This window comes from Merops nubicus, unplaced genomic scaffold (assembly GCF_000691845.1).
Source record: "Merops nubicus isolate BGI_N331 unplaced genomic scaffold, ASM69184v1 scaffold8226, whole genome shotgun sequence".
Classification (NCBI taxonomy): Eukaryota; Metazoa; Chordata; class Aves; order Coraciiformes; family Meropidae; genus Merops; species Merops nubicus.
This window is the reverse complement of record NW_008614270.1, coordinates 1-19,577: the sequence shown is the minus strand read 5'-3', so window position 1 is coordinate 19,577 and position 19,577 is coordinate 1. Positions and strand designations below refer to the sequence as shown.

General features: G+C 35.8%; 1 protein-coding gene across 1 annotated transcript in view; it reads left to right on the top strand.

The window, feature by feature from the left end:
- Positions 1-11,606, top strand: part of LOC103774743 (brain-specific angiogenesis inhibitor 3-like) — a gene marked incomplete at its 3' end in the record, with an annotated part of 59,745 nt that extends 48,139 nt beyond the window's left edge. Inside the window, exons 10-12 of the mRNA XM_008942167.1 lie at positions 1,061-1,295; positions 7,423-7,491; positions 11,498-11,606. Coding sequence (XP_008940415.1) covers positions 1,061-1,295; positions 7,423-7,491; positions 11,498-11,606 — 413 coding nt within the window. The remainder of the gene's footprint in view (positions 1-1,060; positions 1,296-7,422; positions 7,492-11,497) is intronic.
- Between the last annotated feature and the right edge of the window lie 7,971 nt (positions 11,607-19,577).

Genomic DNA, 19,577 nt, shown 5'->3' with positions numbered 1-19,577 from the left:
TTCACCACTTAATTATGTTAAATTAGTAACAAGGCCAAGTTATAAAGCAATTGAGGATGCATTTACAGAAATGCTGTCAGCATTTTGGCTGCCAGTTCAAAGATTTTTCTCTTCAGCCTTCCTGCTTAGAATGAGGTCTATATCAGCTCATTTATCTTTACTTTAATATAACTTCAATCTAAAAGAACTTGGGTTTGTATACAGAGACTCATATGCATATTTAAAAATAGGTTCTATAAACCATGCACTCTTTTTCAGCCTTGGCTGGCCTTCTGACATCTTTGTGATACACTGTGCATCTTCCTGAGATGCTGAGTCAGCTTTAAGAATTAAACAGATCCACAAATTCAGCTCCTTATCAGAAGGATTCTTCTATCAGTGTCTGCATTTTGACTTACCTTTATCAGTGGCCCCGTACAGATCTGCTGGAAGAGTTACCGCTACGTTACGCTCTCTTGGTTGATGCACAGGAGCAATTAATAATTTAATTTGCATTTCTTGAAAAAACAATCAAGATTGTTCCAATTTAGCACCTTTGTGTTGTTAGCACTATGGAAGAGAGCACCATAATCAGCTTCCACCTAAACCATCACACTTTATTGATTAGCCAAGCTTGGGTGGCAAAGATTAAAGGTGTGCTTCCCTATAATAAACTAGTTTATAACAAGGACTGCCTTAGCATTTACTCTTTGCAGAGCTCTTTATTGATTAATGAGTGGAAACTGTGGCTGTAGAACTGTTCCTCTGAGGAAGACCAGTTTATTGCTACATCATGGCAGATAAAAAGCACAGACCAGCCCAAGGAGTCTCTTTGAGAGCATGGATGTTAAGAAATTATTGGTGTCCAAAGAGAAGAAAATGTGTGAAGTATTACACTTTCAGAACCTTTCAGTATAAAATCCATGATTCTCTGACAAACATAATAGTTCTGTCATCATAGACTACTATTTTGCCTTTTCTTTTAACAGGATGAACTTTGTTATAATAGCTTTATTATTTCTTACTAAAATGGCTTTAATATTTTTGGCTGTGTTTAGAATGTATCTTGCTTTTTTCTCAGTAAAGTAGGTTCTGATACTTATTTTGTTCTTCTAATGCAGATTAAAGAGCATCTCGCCAAGGGACAGAGGATGTTGGCTGGTGATGGCATGTCCCAAGTAACCAAGACACTATTGGATTTAACTCAGAGGAAGAACTTTTATGCAGGAGACCTTCTTATTTCTGTGGAAATTCTCAGGAATGTTACAGACACATTTAAAAGAGCAAGTTATATCCCTGCATCTGATGGGGTGCAGGTAAGAGAAATATTGTAAGGTAATTTTTTGGTTGATGCAGTTTATGTCAGCATACTTCATGTCTCCTATTTTACCCACTGAGGAAACTAAATCTTCTGAATGATAGACATAAACATTGTTCACAAAAAACTTAAGATACAACTCTAAAATAGGAAAAAGAGTCAGCCACATTTAATGAGAAAAATATCCAAAACAATGGATAAAGTGAAAAATGCAAATCCGTTTCTTTGTAATATTTACAGTATATTTCTCTTTCATGGTTTGGTTTGGTTGATAGGGATGTGTTGGTATTTTTTTTCAGGAAGCAATTCACTGATGTTGTTTGTTCTAGTTATTTCAGTTCAAACATCCACAGTGTTTAGTTGCACAATTCTAGCGTTACTTCTTGAGTTCAAATAAATAAAGCTCAGTCAAAGTGCACAGGATTGATGGGTATTACATTGGATATTAGTTTCCTATTTCCCATATTAGATTAACTCTTCTTGTGCAAGAAGCCAATTAAAATACTATCAGAAATAAATCCACTGTAATTATTTCTACATATTGGGCTGCACAGATCATTGTGTAATGTTCATTTAAAATAAGTATTTCACAGGACTTCCAGATCAAGATATTAGTTTCATGTGTGTCTGAGAACTTTAGACACTTTTCAAAGACTAGAAGAAAAAGACTGAAAAAGAATGCTAAGAAGGTAGATGTATATATTATTTATGAAAAAGAAAGTTTCATGATCATTCATAAATTAATAAAGAATCTGTTAATGGTCACACGTACATAGTTGTGTAAAGGTAAGCATACATTATAAATACACTTTGGAATATATGTATGCCTTTAACAGTCAGACAGCCCAATGTGACTTCTTCATGTTTCACAGGCACTACAGAAGTCAGTGGTAGAATCAACCTTGAGAAACTGCTTGGCACAAGTGATTTTGTTGATGAGTGCGACAGATCAGGTCATCTGCACTTTACATACATGAGAGAGGATTTGATTCTTTTCCCACTAGTGACTGTGACAAGGTTTCTGTTCCTTTCAGCAATGTAGAGCTGTTTCCAAAATATGTAGTAGTATTCTGGCACTCTTGGTAAAGTGATTAGTACTATTTTAGCAATTTTTGATTAATCATTTTGAAGTGAAGAAATAAGAAGGGAAAACCTGGAAAACCATGTTATGAAGGAAATAAGGAAGAATTTTAAAGCAATAAAAACAAATATTTGTATTTCAGGATTTAGATGCTTAAATTCTAAAAGGCCTTAGATATCAATGAAAAAAAAAGGCACTGAAACACACACAAAAAAAAGAAAAAAAAACCATTTTTTTTTTAATTTAAAACAAATTTAACAAATTTAAACAAATTTTTAACAAATTTTTTAAAGTTTAACAAATTGAAAGCTAAGGCAAAACCCAAAAATGAATGCATAGTGTTCAGGCAAGTATGTGAAGTCGGAATGAAGCATGTCTTGCACAGGGGATATATTAAGCCGTGTTCACGTTACTGACTTATGATGATATAAACTGAAATCCTGGCTCACCAACATCAGTTTAGAATTTTAATGTCAATTTCTGAAAAAACAGGATTTTCCCATATGTAAACATATGTCGTAGGCCACCTAATTTTTTTTTTTTGCTATCAGATAGTTTCATACTTTCTAGTCCATCATGAAAGTGAGAAAAAAAAATAAAATTAAACTGATTTGCAGACATATATCAACATTCTTCTTTCTGAGGAAGCTCTGTGTGATGTTCTAATTCCATTCTATTTTTTGCACTAGGTAAAGAGAGACTTTCTGATATGTTAGGGTTTTGTCTTAAAGAAATTGTCTTAAAGAAATGCAGAAAAGCATGAGTGATGTTTAAAATCCCTGAAAGTCATAACTGATCATTTTGCATGGTGTCGGAGAAGTAGTTTGTGAATTATGGGTATTTTTAAAGGTCCATACAAAACCAACACTTCCACCTCCTGAAAAACTGGGAAAGGAAAAGTATATACGTCTGAGTATGTTTATTTTTTATATGTTCCATCCATCTGGATAGTTCCTCTACTGTCTACAATCTCTGACTTATATCTAGTATTAAAATTCATGAATAGTGCAAAAGCTGTGATTCGGAGAATCCATAACAAAAAGAATGAACAGAAAAGTGCGATTGAATCTGAAAATTTCAAGGTAATTACTCAAAACAAAGATGCCACCACCTGATATGCTGCATTGAAAATGCAACATGTTTAGGTAGACAAATGCCAAGAGGAAAACTAAGCTTCTAAAGTATGCATGTCTACTTCTAAGTTATTTGTTATATGACTGGTTTTCTTTTTGCATATTTTAACCTTTTTTTTGCAACAATATTTGTGTATATAATGCATACACAGTGTCAGGAAGAAAAATAGCCATGTATGAGGCAGTTAAACAATATGGAAGGTATGCTGCATGAGTGACTGAAAGTACAGCAGTACAGTAGCAGAAACAGCAGATGACAAGAATCATGCAGTTCTTCTACAAGCAGAGGTCTTTCTGTTAACATGGGAATTATTTTAAAATACATTGTGTAGGTACACTGAGGCTTAAGATGGACACTATGCTATTACTTATGTAAGAAGGATGCTACCTGGAAGACAATTAAAATTTTAAATAAACATAACGTAAGCAATATTTGGGGAACTTTCCAGAAGTGGTCAAAGTGAATTATATAATCCCCTGATCCAGCGACCAACAGGATACAAGGTTTCTCCCCAAAGAAATTAGAGCAGTATAATCCCATTTATATTAGCCACAGGGACCATTGCTGTCAGTTAGGGATTAACAGGATTGCCCAGTGCTTTTTTTCTCCTGACCTTCCCCCTCCCACACGCACGCCTCCTATGTTGAAGTCCAAAAGTGGAGGTGACTTAAGGCTATCCATTAATTCCTCCTAGGGAAGAATTCCTCTCTAGCTGTTTAAAAGGATTTATGACAGCTTTATTCCTGCAGAGGGGTCAAAGAACTTGGACTGGAACAGAGAACAGCAGCCATTGTATTGCAGAAGAAAAAGACTGAAAGGAAGGAAATTAAATTAGGAAAACATAATTGTCCATTCCTGCCTGTAACTGGCATTATCCTCAGGAAAGCCTGGCCAAGAATAAAGGACTTCAAAATTTTACTCTGGCTGTCACACCATTTTCTATGGTGCCCAGTTCAGTAATACATAAACCATGAAAGGAAGGAGCTGATTCTACAAGGAGACCCAGTGTTTACTGCAGTAATACCATCAGATCACATCCATAATGCTTCTAAAATTTAGCCTTCATAGCTGTCAATCATTTCACCGAAGGGCTGCTTTCTTGCAGCATTAATGCAATGAACAAGAGAATAGTCAAAGTAGGTGAAATATTTTTTTAACCCCTATTGCCCTGCCGCATTTCTGGAGTATATCTCATATATATTCATTATTGAAGCAGCAAAGCTATTTAAATATCTCTCTGTTTAATTCACAAAGCACTGGTATTACTGACTGAAAAATCTTCATACATCCCAGCCTCCACTGCTACTGTAAATACAACATCAACCAGAGATAGAAGCAGAGGGGGAAAAAAGATCTCCAGAAGCAAGATACTTTTGTCACTAGGTTCATGTACATCATTTATGGTTTATTGGCAAGTACAAAATACATATTAAATCAGTTATTGCTCATCTTTTGTTTGTGGTGGTGTCTAGGATTATTTATAAAATTTTTCACATATAATTTCTATTTTTTATTGGTCATTATAAACCTTTTATGTAACTCAAATAAACCTAAGATGTAATGAGCACATTACATTATTAGCGAAACTACATCATTTATACCTCCTGAGTGATTTTCAGGAAATCTAAGCTACTCTTAAATAGATCTCATTACATGGACATGGGTACTTTTGCAATTAAGGCTTATACTGTTTCTGCAGGGGAATCAGTGACTGCAGTGTAATGCAAAGCTAGCTTTGCACCAGCTCCTTAGTATGATAAATTATCCCACGCTGAGCCCCGTGCTGCTGCAGCTACACTACTGCTGGCAACCTAACAACTTAAAGTTTGCTAAAAGTTCTTTCTACTGCATCTCCACGGCATTACACTGGAAGAGTTTTAAAAAGTGTTTTCATCAGGCAAAATCCCCCCAAGGCTGACTCTGCCTAATAGAGCGCTTTGCCAAAACCATAATGTCGTGGAGTAGATGTGGTTATAGTGCCATGAAACTGCTTTGGCCAGTACAGTTTATTTTACTTGAGGGACCAATAAATCCGCACATTTTTCCTAGCTGAAGTTGTATTTACACAATTACAATTTCCCAACCTGGTGAAACTGGCAAACCCTTTGTAATGAATACTAAACGTAACTGACAGTATGCTTTATTTTACTACTGGAGAGGTGAAAGTGATGAAGTGTATTCTTGGTATATAAGCAATGTAGAGCTACATTTTCCTCTTTTTATCTTCAGCTTGACTGAAAATTTCCCTTCTGTATAACAGCAAATTGGATCAAACCATGAGAACATTTTCTTTTATGTCCAGTCTTTAATCTCCATTATCCTATCCCAGTGCATACTTGCCATTTTCACAGGAGCTTGCTAAGCCATTTTACTTTCTTTTAAGTTTTGTGTTACTGAAGCTTATGGATATTTTGCTACTGACTTCACTGAGAGAATTATGTCCTTATTAATGTAAAGAGTTATTTTGCTCAAGTTAACCAAAGTGTCAAGCACCTCTACAGTAAATTTTCTAAGTTAATGCAATTTTTATCCATGTAATTTTTATGGTTAGCCCAACTTCCTAATTATGAGGCAAAGATGGATCCTCTTAAATGTCAATTAGTTAGTGTTAGGACTAGATTAAACTGGTAAAAATGTCTTTAATGTTAAAATAGTTTTAATGTAAAAATAGTTTCCACAAGTTTTATTTGATTTGGTATTCTACAGTGTTTTACTTCTGTGGCTGTGAGACGCCTAAAATGTCTGCAATATCTCATATTTTGAAATTTTCTAGCAAAACCATGGTATCCCCAGGTACACTAGTCTTGGAAGTTGTTTCTGCTCTCATATCAGTCACTGCGCAATTGAATGCTTTATACTTTCACTAAATAGTGAGTTAAAGTTAATTCTTACTTAAACTTTATTTAATCCCTATTTATCCCCCCAAAATGGCTAAAATGTAAGTGTGGTTGAGGGCATGACTATTAATCTGAGTTCCAATAGGGTCCTGTGGTTCATAATCTACCTAGAGGCTTTTTAGAAGTTGTGAGGATCTTAACTCTACTCTTCAGGTAAGATCAGTGGAAACTACATATAACTTTTATGAAGGAACCAACAAATTATAATTGACAGTTTGTAGTCAAAATTGACTTTCTGCAGAAAAAGTGATACAGACCTTAGAAGAACAGACTGGACGAATTCTTAACTTTCAAAGATGAAGAAGACAGGAATATGAATTGATAGAAAGCAGGCAAAATTGCAAAGGAAAGTTCTCCACAAACACTTGGAAGAAAGTGATTTTTCAAATGCCCTGACTTTTATTTTTTTTCCTTATAATTAAATGAATGGCAGAATTCCACAAATAAATTAACAGTCTAAGGTCAAATAAACAGAAAATAATTATTCCTTTTCTATTGAAATGACTAAAATGACAGAGGCAAATGTAACATTTTAAAAGATGCACCTGGTTTCACACAGCATTTATCAATGAAATACCATTGTTTGCCCTATTTATAGTCATTAAGGATTATTTTCATGTTTTGAATAGAAACTAGTGACCCTGAGCCTAGTGGTTTCTTATTGCACTTTGTTTATTTGAAAATATATAATTGTGGACTTTCTGGAATGAGAGCAACTTGAAAATAGTACACCATCACATTTAGAAGTTTAGCAATATTAAAGCAGTTCTTATTTTATTCAGAGCAGTAGAATGCATCCTGATTATATGGCCAGAAATGACCAATAAACCATAATATATATGTGCCCTTTTATCAGCCTAATATATTACTTTGTTTTCTCATATCTTCCATTCATATAAAATATACCACAGAACGGCATCTGTAATAGAGAAAGGAAAACTTTCTTAATGTTAGCTTAAGGATAGGACTGTTTATGTCACTGAAAGTAATTTTGTTTTTAACTGATTTTTCAGAACTTCTTTCAAATCATTAGTAACCTCTTAGATGAAGAAAACAAAGAGAAATGGGAAGATGCACAACAGGTAAGATTTGTAACTCATCAGTTTAAAAGAAAAGGTATGTGTAAAAGTTTGGAAGTTATGTGTATTACAGCATTCACGTGTTACTTCAGAAACTAAAGTGGAATGCATGGTTTCAAAAATCCAGTTAAAAATACACCCTGCTGTAGATGAAAGGAGATCCTAAGTGAGACAATATTAATGACAATATTAGACAAATTAATGAAAGAGAAGTCAGTATAGGACTGTTTGTGGGAAGATCCCATTTTTGCTTAAGGAAGTGCATTGGCAAAAACGTGCTAAAGGCTGGACAAGAATTCAAAAAGAATTACCACTATGTGAATATCTCTTTATATTCTTCCTTACACATCTGCTATTTGCCACTATCAAAGGCAAGAAAATGGTTTAGACAGATCTTATGTCTGCTCTCGTGTGGTCATTGCTACTGTGTTATGCAGATACATGAAATTTGTTCACTTTTAATGAGGTTCTAATTAAACTACTAGGTGTTTGAAGGTCTTTGAAGCTATTTAACTTCATTTTTGTAAGTTCATCTTTATAATATGACTAAGGAAGGGAAGAACAGGACTTTTTACCACCAATTCAAACTTTGCAGCAGACATGATGCTGCAGCTGACCCATTGTGATTTAGCCAGCAATCATATCTTTCTTCTGTTTTTCTGTTCCTCTGTCATCTATTTTGTAGCCAGCTACAAAAATAGACAATGTATGTCATTTTATTTAGTGGTACTGGATGGAAGCAGCAAAATCACATGCATGTGGGCAGTTTCCATAAACAGCATCAAGGTTAAGGAACCAATATTAAGCAACTATTTTAGCCTCACTAATGAAAAAACTTATGTCATTAGCCTTGTCTTCTTCTATCTCTACTCTGCCTGTTTGCCCATGCCGTGTCCACCATCTGTTCCACAAAAATCAGTGGATGACAGCACGTGAGGGGATATGGTCAGAACATGGACGTAAAAGAGGGAACAACAAATCTCCAGTTCTCTCATTGCTGCTGGTAGAAGAAGCAGTGTTGAAAAGAGGAGAGGAGACAAGTTATTTCTACTTTTCTGTAACTCCTGGTAATTCACTGTCTCGTAGACCAGCGTACAACAGTGGTAGGCAGGCAGGAACCCAAGCAAGCACCAAGATGAGCTGAATGCGTGAGTAGCAGGGCCATAGCTGCCCAGTGACCAAGCTAGGGAATTCACTAAATCTTAGATTCACGAGTTATGGCACCTGAAGAAACCATACCACTGATCTTGTAACTGTTCTCGGGCACTTACACAAGCCATCTCAAAGAAACTATTGAAGCAAGTAGCTCTTCATATCAGCTAGCAAGGGTGAGCTTGGACTCTTAAGTACTCCTGAGATTCATTCTTTCCTTCAGTACTGGAAAAAAAAAAAGGTTTCCTATACAATATATTCTTTTCTATCATATTTTGGATAAAAAAAAATTAAATGTTCATGGCTAAATAGAACTGGATTTTAAAACAGAAACATTATTTGAAATGACTACATCTTGGGCGAAGACATTTTTAGTTTTTATGTCAAAACAAGGTAATTGAATGCATTCAAATCATTATGTACTGTGAATGCAATCTATCATAAACGCTATAGACTCTTTAAAAAAGAGTAGAGGTGATTCTGTTTCTGGTTCATTCATTCAGCTGATTTTTTTTGGTAATGAAACATAGCAAAACAAGGGACAGTCTAATCAACTTTTTTTTTTTTTTTCCCATTTTGTAAGGTTTTCTTGAACTCCACAGCTACTGTTAGCATAGATCTAGCTTAGTTTAGCCAGTTTTCTGGATTCTTTCTTGCCAGCAAATTGGTAACTATCTATCAAGTATAGAGCTGCAATGCCTCAGCACATCCTTCTTCTAGATTAAATGCCAGCAGTTGGTACCATTAATTACAGGTAATATAGAATTCAGATAAGGAGCACTCACTTTAATACTTGCCTTTTGTTACAAGCTGAAGTAAAGCACTGCACACAGGGAATCACTTAAGTCCACAGTGCTTTAGTTTATAGTGCTGTTTCAAAACACAGGAGCTATTCTACATGTTCTTCATCATCATCTGCTGGCATCCTATTGATTAACCAGTACTTCAGATATGTAAAAATGAAGTATGCCACACTGTCACATTGACTGTTCAACAGCTTTTGCTGAAGATATTATTATAAAATTCTATCTGCAAGAATGAAGGTGAAAAAAACCTTTTCACTGAAATTTTTCCTTAGCACGCAGTCTGGGAGTGTGTGTGGTATGAACAAGATGGATGTAAAAAACTCACTTACCACCTCAATGACTCATTAGGAAAATGGAAGTTAAGTTTCCTTCACCTGAAGCAACATTTGCAACCTGTTAGGGTCATAAATGTTGTAATGAATTCTTCACAAAAATGGTACTGCTGCCCTACCTTTTGTAAAAAGATACACGTAGAAAACAAAGCACATTGTGATGTTCTCTATCCTGAACCAAGCAGCTGTGGATCTAGGCAGAAAAAGCAAGATGAAGATGGAGTGCAGTGTGCTGGAATGTATAGTCTCTATTGGCATTTTTTTTGGAGTCTGTAGTTCCAGTAGTAGAAAGAATGGGTTGAACGTTGCTCATAAAGTGAAATTCGGACATCTAACTGATACAAAGAAAAAACTATCGTGAACAGGTCACCCATTCTTTTCCTATTGCAAAATACTGTATTACTGAAAATTGTCTTGTTCATAACAGGCCTTGACATCCAAAAATGATTTAGCATGTATGTGATATCAGCAGAAATTTTAAGCTTATTAATAACGGGTTTGACCTTTAATGCAGTTTCGATGATGTGTCATTCTTGTTGAATATAACGATTTTTAATGGTTTTGTGACCATAGTAGCTTGCAGCTTTGGAAATAATTTATATTTCTTGGAAATGTTCTAGTCCTTAACATTTTGAAACTCATATTGAGAGGCTACATTAGTAATGCAAAGGCTACTGCAATTTGTTTTAGTTTACTGTGTACAGTTCTGTGCTTCCCAGTACAAGACATGGACGTAATGGAATGACCCCAGAGAAGAGCTGTGAAGATGTTTAGGGGACTGTCTGATAGGCAAGGAGAAGCTGTAAGAATTGATGCTATTTTGCCTGGGAAAGAGAAAGCTCAGTGGGGATCTTGTAAACATTAAAAATACTTCAGTATGGGGACTAAAGAAGAATGAGCCAGACTCTTCTTAGTGGTGTCCAGTGACAAGACAAGAAGCAAGGGGTAAAAATTAAAATACAGCAAATTACATTTAAATAGAAGAAAACTCTTTTCACTGTGAGAGTGACTGAATGCTAGAACGTGTTGTGCAGATAGGCTTTGAGTTCTCCATCCTGGGAGATGTTCAAAATCCAACTGGATGTGATCCTGGGCAACCTGCTAGAGCTGATCTTGCTCTGAGAAGGGGGTTGAACTACATGATTTCCAGAGACTCCTTCCAACCTCAGCTATTCTATGACTTTACTACTCCACATCAGTAATGAAAATGGTAATATCAATAACAATTTATGTTACTTAAATATTGATGAAAGCAACAATGTTTTATCATGCTGGAGTGGCCACTGTAATATTTGCATTCAGCTCTTTGTGTCAGTAGTTCTGAAGTTATTGAAGATATCTTCCAGAGGAAGGAAGATTGTTTTAATTAGACTTATACTGGAAAATGTAATACTTTAACTAGTAATTAAAGTAATAGCTGGTGATTTTTTTTTTTTTATTTTTTTATATAAGTGCAGTGACTTAACGCAATCATTCCACAGTTCCAGTGCGCAGCTGACGTCACATAGCTTTATGGGAAGTAGTGTCTGTATGCATGATGATGTAAAGACAAAATGGTTGGTTTACAGTGGCAGAAAATGCTCAATATTGAAACGTGGGAAGGACTCTTTGATTGTTAAGTCTCACATTTCATTTGATGGCCTTTAGATTTTATTTGAATTTGCTGCAGAAGAGGTATTGCTATTATAGTTAATGGCATTTCTGACCTTCCTTTGTTAGATCTATCCAGGCTCGGTGGAGTTAATGCAGGTGATTGAAGACTTTATACACATTGTTGGAATGGGAATGATGGACTTTCAGAATTCATACCTAATGACTGGAAATGTAGGTAAGAAATAGGAGTTTCTTCTATCACACTTGTGACCTATTGAAAAGCAGAAATTGCAAGTATGTACTATAGATATATAATCTTGCTGGTTCTATCACGATCCAGACTGGGCTGTTCCTTCTCCTCCAAATTATCTCTGTTGCTGGTTTATCTCCTCTCTGGTTTAACACACTCAGTATGCTTTAAAAGTTTGACTTCTCCATAATTGTATCTCAAGGTCTAAATACAAAGTTTAAGAGTCTAGATAAAAGTCAGAAAATTCTCACCAGAATACTATGAACTGTAGATATACGTTAGAGCATTTCCAGGATATAGAGCATTTCAAGTGGTAATTTAGAAGTGCACACTATTTAAGATAATAATGATATACTTAACAGCTTGAGAAATTTGAATTTTGTTGACATTATCTTTTCTAATATTTTATTCTCCCCAAATGTCTTTATACATATTATGTTGTGATAATAATCAGCATAGACAGGTAAGAAATAATAATGAAAAAAATCTACTGGTTGCCAAAATAATGTAAGCTTATGGTTTATTCCATTAGTTTTATCCATCATAGAATCATAGAGTGTTTGGGTTGGAAGGGACCTTCAGAGGTCATCTAGTCCAACCCCCGTGCTACAAGCAGGGACATCTCCAGCTAGATCAAGCTACTCAAAGCCTCATGAAGCCTGACATTGGATATCTCCAGGGATGGGGCCTCCACCACCTCTCTGGGCAACCCATTCCAGTGATCTATCACCTTCGTATTGAAGAACTTTTTCCTAACATCTAACCTAAATCTACCCTTTTCTAGCTCAAAGCCATTACCCCTTGTCCTATCACTACAAACCCTTGTGAATAGACCCTCCCCTGCCTTCTTGTAGGCCCCTTTCAGATACTGGAAGGTTGCTATAAGGTCTCCCCGGAGCCTCCTCTTCTCCAAGCTGAACAACCCCAACTCTCTCAGCCTGTCTTTGTGGGAGAGGTGCTCCAGACCTTTAATCATTTTTGTGGCTCTCCTCTGGACACGATCCAACAGGTCCATGTCCTTCTTGTGGTGGGGTCTCCAGAGCTGGACACAGGACTCCAGGTGAGGTGTCACCAGGGCAGAGTAGAGGGACAGGATCACCTCTCTCCATCTGCTGGCCACGCTACTTTTGATGCAGCCCAGAATTCGATTGACCTTCTGGGCTGCTGCTGCACATTGGTGGCTCATGTCCAGCTTCTCATTTACTGGTACCCCCAAGTCTTTTTCCAGTGGACTGCTCTCTAACATGTCCTCTCAACTATTGCCTGGTTCTGTGTGACAGTTTCAAAATTTTATTCAGATGTACTTTTCAAACTTTTGTTTTCAGCACTGCAGAGTTGCCAGGCAATATAATAAAATAATAACAAGTGTGAAATATAAAGATTCTTTTCAACTGAATTCCACTTACTAGTAGTCATAAATGCTTCTGTAATATTGTAGCATTTTAATAAATATTCAACCACACAAAAAAATAGTTCTAATAGCTATATTCTAAGCATTTCATCTTTGCTTAGTGTCTTCCTTATTCAATAATCTTTCTATAGCTGCACTCTCATAATGTCAGGAAAATATTAGGTAGTTGTTTATTGAATAATTTCAAAATACGTGTTTGTTCGATAGCAAAACTTCTGATTTCAATACATTCTTTCAGATTTTCAGTTAGCATCGTCCTGCATCTGTATGTCAGTCAGTTCTTCAGAAAGTCATTAGAATTATTTAGAAAATATGGTCATTTAGAAATGGCAGAATAAAGCAGGGAAATTATTGGAATGTCCGTACTGAAAATCAGTCTTGCTGTGGAAGAATAAATATATATTGTTGCTGTCCAGCTAATAGGTAGATTGACAGGACTGTAAACACTTGCCCCTGTAAGGCACAGCCTTGTATTGGAGATGTGTCAAAGAACTTATGAAAAAGAACTCTGGCAGTCTTGAAATGTTTAAAACATTTCAGTAGGCAGTATGGGGAACTTTAGCTTTTAACCAGTGATTGATTGTTTCTGTTGCTTATTGTTTGCACTGTAGTACCACTTAAAGCTTCTTCCAGTTGTCAGTCCATTATGCTAGACCTTGCACAAATTTATAAAGAAAAGGCAGTATCGTTCTTCAAATGTTTGTTCCACAGCATTTTTATGCCAAAAATAAAAAGATGAGCTTATTTAAGGAGCACAGCCAATGCTGCTTCGCATGTTGTGCTGCATTCTGATCTGTTTGTCCTTCGAAAAATGGGGAAAAAAAATCACTGGAAAATGTTTTAAGAAGAGACATTCAAATAATCTGTGTCTCTACATATTCATGGCTTCAAATGGGAAACAGCAACAACTTTCCAACTGGATCAGAAACCATGCTGTGCACTGGCTACTTTAGATAACTGCATAACCTTAACAGGCTTTCTTTTGATTATTTTTCTCTTCCCACACACAATGTATTTTTAGGCACTGGGGAGTAGGTCGGTTCTTAACTATGTAACCATCAAGGGAATAAAAAGAAACTGAGAAAAGTAAAATGAATTTTTAAGTTTATTCTAACTACTTAGCTTTGTGCCTTGACGTATTGGTCTTTCTTTATCCTCTATCTATATCCTCTCTTTGCTTGGTGAACCATCATAAAAGGACAGGGTCAGCACTGTGGAACTCATTGACCAGAATACTTGAGCTCAGGTGACACAGTGAGATGGTTACTGAAGGCTGTTATGAGCAAGGAGTAATTTCTTATTTTCACAAACAAGCAAGGAACATACCTGGAATAATTCAGTTTTAGAGTAGTTATCCTCAGGAGTTTGCATAACTGTGTCTGACTGGCTATGTACTCAGAGCTTAGAGAACGTGTATTTTGATCTCACCTAGGAGGACTGAAATATGCAGTTGTCTTGTCCTAGAGTTAATTCTGTTTTACCAACAAGAGTGAAAAATGTGTGGTTTGTTTATAATTTGCAATATCATCCTTGTAATTTAAGTCAGTGAACACGTTTCATTCAGGAAGCAGATCTGTGCAAAATGGAGGCCAAACATCTTTAAACAGGACCATCCAAAAGTTATTCCCCAGTTGTTAATCATAAAAAATTCCCTCAGCACCTTCAGATGTTTTAAATGCCTCTTTCTGTATTTTCATTTTATAATTACTTTACAGTTCAGATATATGAGAATTAATACTCAGCACTAAAGATAAACTGCTACTTCTTGTCAGAAAAAAAAATCCAGTTCTGTAGCACATTTCACAGTATGGCAGTGTTCTTGATTTCCTTCTACTAATTTCAGTTTTCTTTTGGATCAGCTAGGTTAGGGTTAATTTTCACCAGAAGCTGGGAGAGTGCACAAGCAGGACAGACAACCAAACCAGCCAATAGATTATTCAATATCATACTGATATCATGCCCACAATGTAAGGGTCAGGGATGGGCCAGGCTAGATATGTTTCACCAGGCAGTCTGGGGTCAGGGAGCCATTTCTGTTTGGTATCACTTGCCTTGTATATTGTTTTATTATTGTTATTGCTGTTTTTTGTTGCACTTTTTCCATTGTTGTATTAATTTTCCTTATCTCAACCCAAGGGATTTTGTATTTTTCTCCTTTTTCTCCTTTCTGTTCAGGGATTGTGAGGAGGGTGAGAGAGTGACCATGTGGTGCTCAGCTCCTGGCTGGGTCTAAACCATGACAAGTTTACAAGTTAATTTCTAATGAGTGACACTGTAGTGGTCCATATACAATTTGATCATCTAATTGCGTTTGACAGATATGCTAATCTGAAATCCTCTGCAGATGAAAATTTATTTTCTCTTTCTTTCAAGACATGGAAGTAAATAACTGTGGCTTAACAAGTTGCTACACAACAGCCATGCTGCAATGACTATCCATTGCACATTTGAAACTCATTGTACATATGGTAGGCTATACCAAACCACATTATTACACATTTATTATACATTTGGAAGTAGCTAAGAAGGTCCATAAGGATGGTTTCCATGCCACTGTCAAACTTTTCAGTGTAGTGGCTTTTAACTCCAATTATTTGTTGTTTCTGAGTGAAACATTAGAGACTGGTACCAAATCCAGATGATTCAGTGTCCGTGCTTTCAGGTTTATTTAGTCAGCTCAGTAAAATCAAATGCATTTCCATTAACACAAGGCCCATCTCCTTTTAGCTCTTATCTCAAGGGTAGACAAAATTCTATGAAAAATGTAACAAATGCAAAAGCAACAATTTGATTATGCATGGCTGGGACAGATGGTATTTGTTTTATTTGTGTGCTCTCAGTTACATATCATATTCCTTTAAGAAATGATTAGGTGAAATAAAAGGCTCTGTTAGGAGGTGGAAGCCTCCTTCCTCATCCTGCTTCTTCCCTTCGTCATCCATCTCCTCCTCAGGACCAGCTGAGCTGGCACAGGAAAAAAGATAGTATGAAAAAAACAGGAGCTTTTGCTACCACTCAGAGCCACTGAGTTAGGTGAAAGCACAGACCCACCTGCAAGGATGCAATATGCAGTAGGACAAAAGCTTTTAAATCATATTTAAAACCCATCATGTGTTAAGTGCTTGCTTTCATCTTTCTGTTTTAAAAGGTGATTCCCTGATTTTATATCAAAGAATTAATCTTGACTTTTAACAGCCTTTTGAGGTTTTTTTTGAGAGCTAAAGACCTAAACAGATCCACCTTAGGGCTTTGGCTGATTTGTGGTCCCGTTACAGTAAACCACTAAGAGAACTGAAGAATTATGCTAAAAGGTGGCTGAACTGCTATCAAGAAATATTCATCCTTTAATTTAAAAAAAAATAAATTATGAGACTAGGAGTTTGGTGTGCCACAAACTTAACTGTCTTTAAAGGTATAGGTGGAATGTGGAACTGAAAATAGGAAGTAGTATTAGGAGATAAATATTTCTATGGCAGAATAGGATTCTTTTTGTAAAGGAAAATTTTCCCTCTGTTGACAAATAAATTTCTTCACAAGCAGCAGCCAAAAAATGGTTAAAGGACACTCTTGTCAAAAATCAAGCTTACATCTCTTAGAAGATATTAATGAGAACACCAAATAATCTTGAAGTGCAATGTGTTGCCATGGATGTTATTTGGAACTGACAGAAAATAAACAGAATTATCAGCATAAGAAAAGCCACTTGTTGTTAATGTTAATTTTATGAATACTGGTGTTTGTGTGACCAGTAATGTTATAAAATATGCAGATATCAAAAAGTTATTTAGACTAGTCAAAAGCAGGAAAAACTGAAGATCTCTAGGGGGTATAGCAAAATGAAAAGAAGGGGATATCCACTGGCAGATTAAATTCAGTGTAGACAGAGCCTGTAGGAGGGAGTAGTTCAAACTATACATAATGTAGGAATCTAAAAGATTTCAGTAAAATCCCATGGTCACTTCTCAGCAGAGATCAGGGAAAAGAACAGCATTAGTGTGCAAAAAAAGAGCAGTGCAAAGAAAATACAGTATTTTGTTGGGTTTTTTTTTTGTTTGTTTATGGTTTTTGTTTGTTTGGTTTTTAAATTTTCTGTAGTGATCACTTGCAATGCTCTTTTCAACTGAGATGATATGGTTGGGATTCATTTTGCTTACTTTAAGCATCACAAATTTTGCCAAAGTCACCCTAGGTTTCTTTTATAGGTGAGGGAAACTACTGCTCAGGACAGCATTTCATACCATCTTAGACAGCTAAAGTAAGGGCAGTGAGTTGCCTTCTGGGATTTCCTCCACAGCCTAGTGCCTAGGTAAGGCTTGAATGATTAATGTCATCTAGATACTTTGTAAGTAAATAAAACTTGTGAACACAGAAAGGGTCAGAGCTGCATGATTAAAGAAACAAACAAACACACAAACAAGCAGATTGAGAAATATAATGATTAAAATAGATGTTTGAGAACAGATTGTTAAAAGGGACTAGATGTACATATCTGAAAAGTGAATGAGAAGAGAAACTAGGCTCACATCTCTGTTTAAACTTGCTCACAGAAAAAGCAAAGATTCTTAACTGTACATAAGCATATTTAATTCTGAATGAGCATGAGGCAAAGGTCTGAAGAGGAATAAAATAAATTAAAATAAAATAAAAGTAATTGGATATATATGTGGTGACTACAAGTAGCTATGATATTATGTGGGAAAAAATGAGGAGGTGTAAACCATGCTTCCATGCATAAATTAGCTTCTAACTAACAGTCTGTTATCATCATACTTAAAAATGGCTACTCTGACACTGGTACTCTGACGAGTAATCTCATCCAGTGTAGTAATTAACATATAATTTTTCATGTAAGACTTCATACTGAGCTGCTTGGATAAGCTTTATAAATATTGGCAGAGAACAAAGTCTGATTTTTGCCTTCACCGACAGTCTCGGATGCCACAGGCAGAATATTGTTTTTCAACAATGTCCAATAATTGTCTTGTGTCTTTGCATACTTTCTTGTTCCCCCTTTGATCTTCCATTCCATCTTCATATCCATGAATTTTGTACCAAAAGGTTAAATAATCTTGCAGGTTTATGGAGTGTATCTTAAAATTTTCCAGTCCTAGCTACAGATATGTTGAAATGTTAGTGACTGAGGAGGTGTCAGAAGATGTACCTACTCTAGCTATAAGATACAGGCAATGGTATACCTGCTGAGCTTTGGGAATCCTAAAAAATAAGCAAGCTGGATTTCTGTCTGTTACTGTGGGTTCACTGATCTTTTCTCAAGGTAAGATTTTTAGGTCTTTTTTGTTGTAGATACAGTTCATACTCTCTAGAAACCTCTCTGCATTAGGAGTTTCGTTTACCTAACATAATGGCATCTGCCTAGTCTGCTTTTCTTTCTTGTACTAGAGTTAGTGATGTGTATGTTAAATGAAGAACTCCAGATCCTCTGACTCATATATTATAAATATTGTACTGGCCTAAAGTATACCAAGAGACTGAATTGGTTTTAACATTTGAAAGGGTCTTTTTCTCAAATATAGTAAAGAAGACAGAAGAAAAGCCACGGCATTGAGATTAACTTGTCCAAAGCTGTAAAGACAATGCCTACAATTTTCAATCAGGACACAACTATTTTAATAATTACATACACATATACTCAGAATTAATTTGTAATTAAAGTACTGCTATTTCTGAGACTGTTCAGTGCAAAAACATAGTACTGTGAATTTTGAAGTGGATATTTGTAGTTAATAAATACGGTAAAATTTTCTTACAGTAGGAAGAAAATTTGACCTGTCAGACAAATGAAAATGCGATTCCATAGAATGGCCCAAAACAGCCATTCATATCTCTCTCCTGTTTCCATCAAGTTATTCCAGAATAACCCATGTTTCACAAATTAAAATTTAAGGGTACAGCCTTTAAGGAACCACTGTGTGGATTACACTTACTATTTTTAAGAAAGTGAACAGGAAGCATTCCTTATAGTGTGTAGTAGTTCACGTGTGAATACCTCGGAAATGATTAACATAATTATGTTTGGTTTTGTCAAGCACAAATTGTCACAAGGAAAGATGAAGTGAAACTTGAATGGTTTTGCAATGAAATACATTTCTAATAGATATAAAAACATAAGGCCCCTTTAATTAGTGGAGTATTTTTATTCTCTTGAGATTTTCACCTAGCTTCTGAGTAACTCAAAATATACACCAAAGTAAGCAATATTTATCAATCTTTTAATGTTTCATTGCATGATTTTTTTTTCTATATAGACTTTTTCCAGTTGCCACTGTTTAATATCCCATTTCTTCTCAAAATAACCTTAAAGAGTTGGTGCCTATCATCTTCCCATTTCAGGCTAGGATTTGGCTCTTATGTCTATAAGCATGTGTCAAAAAGGACCCAATGCAGGCTTGGGAACTGTCCCATAGTTGTCCATACTGTTTAGTTCCTGGCACCTGCCCAAGGTGCCTACCATTGTTTCTCACCTGGACTTTCCCCTGATCTTAGGCTGCAATAAGGAAAATTTACTACAGGAACACAGAAGGAAC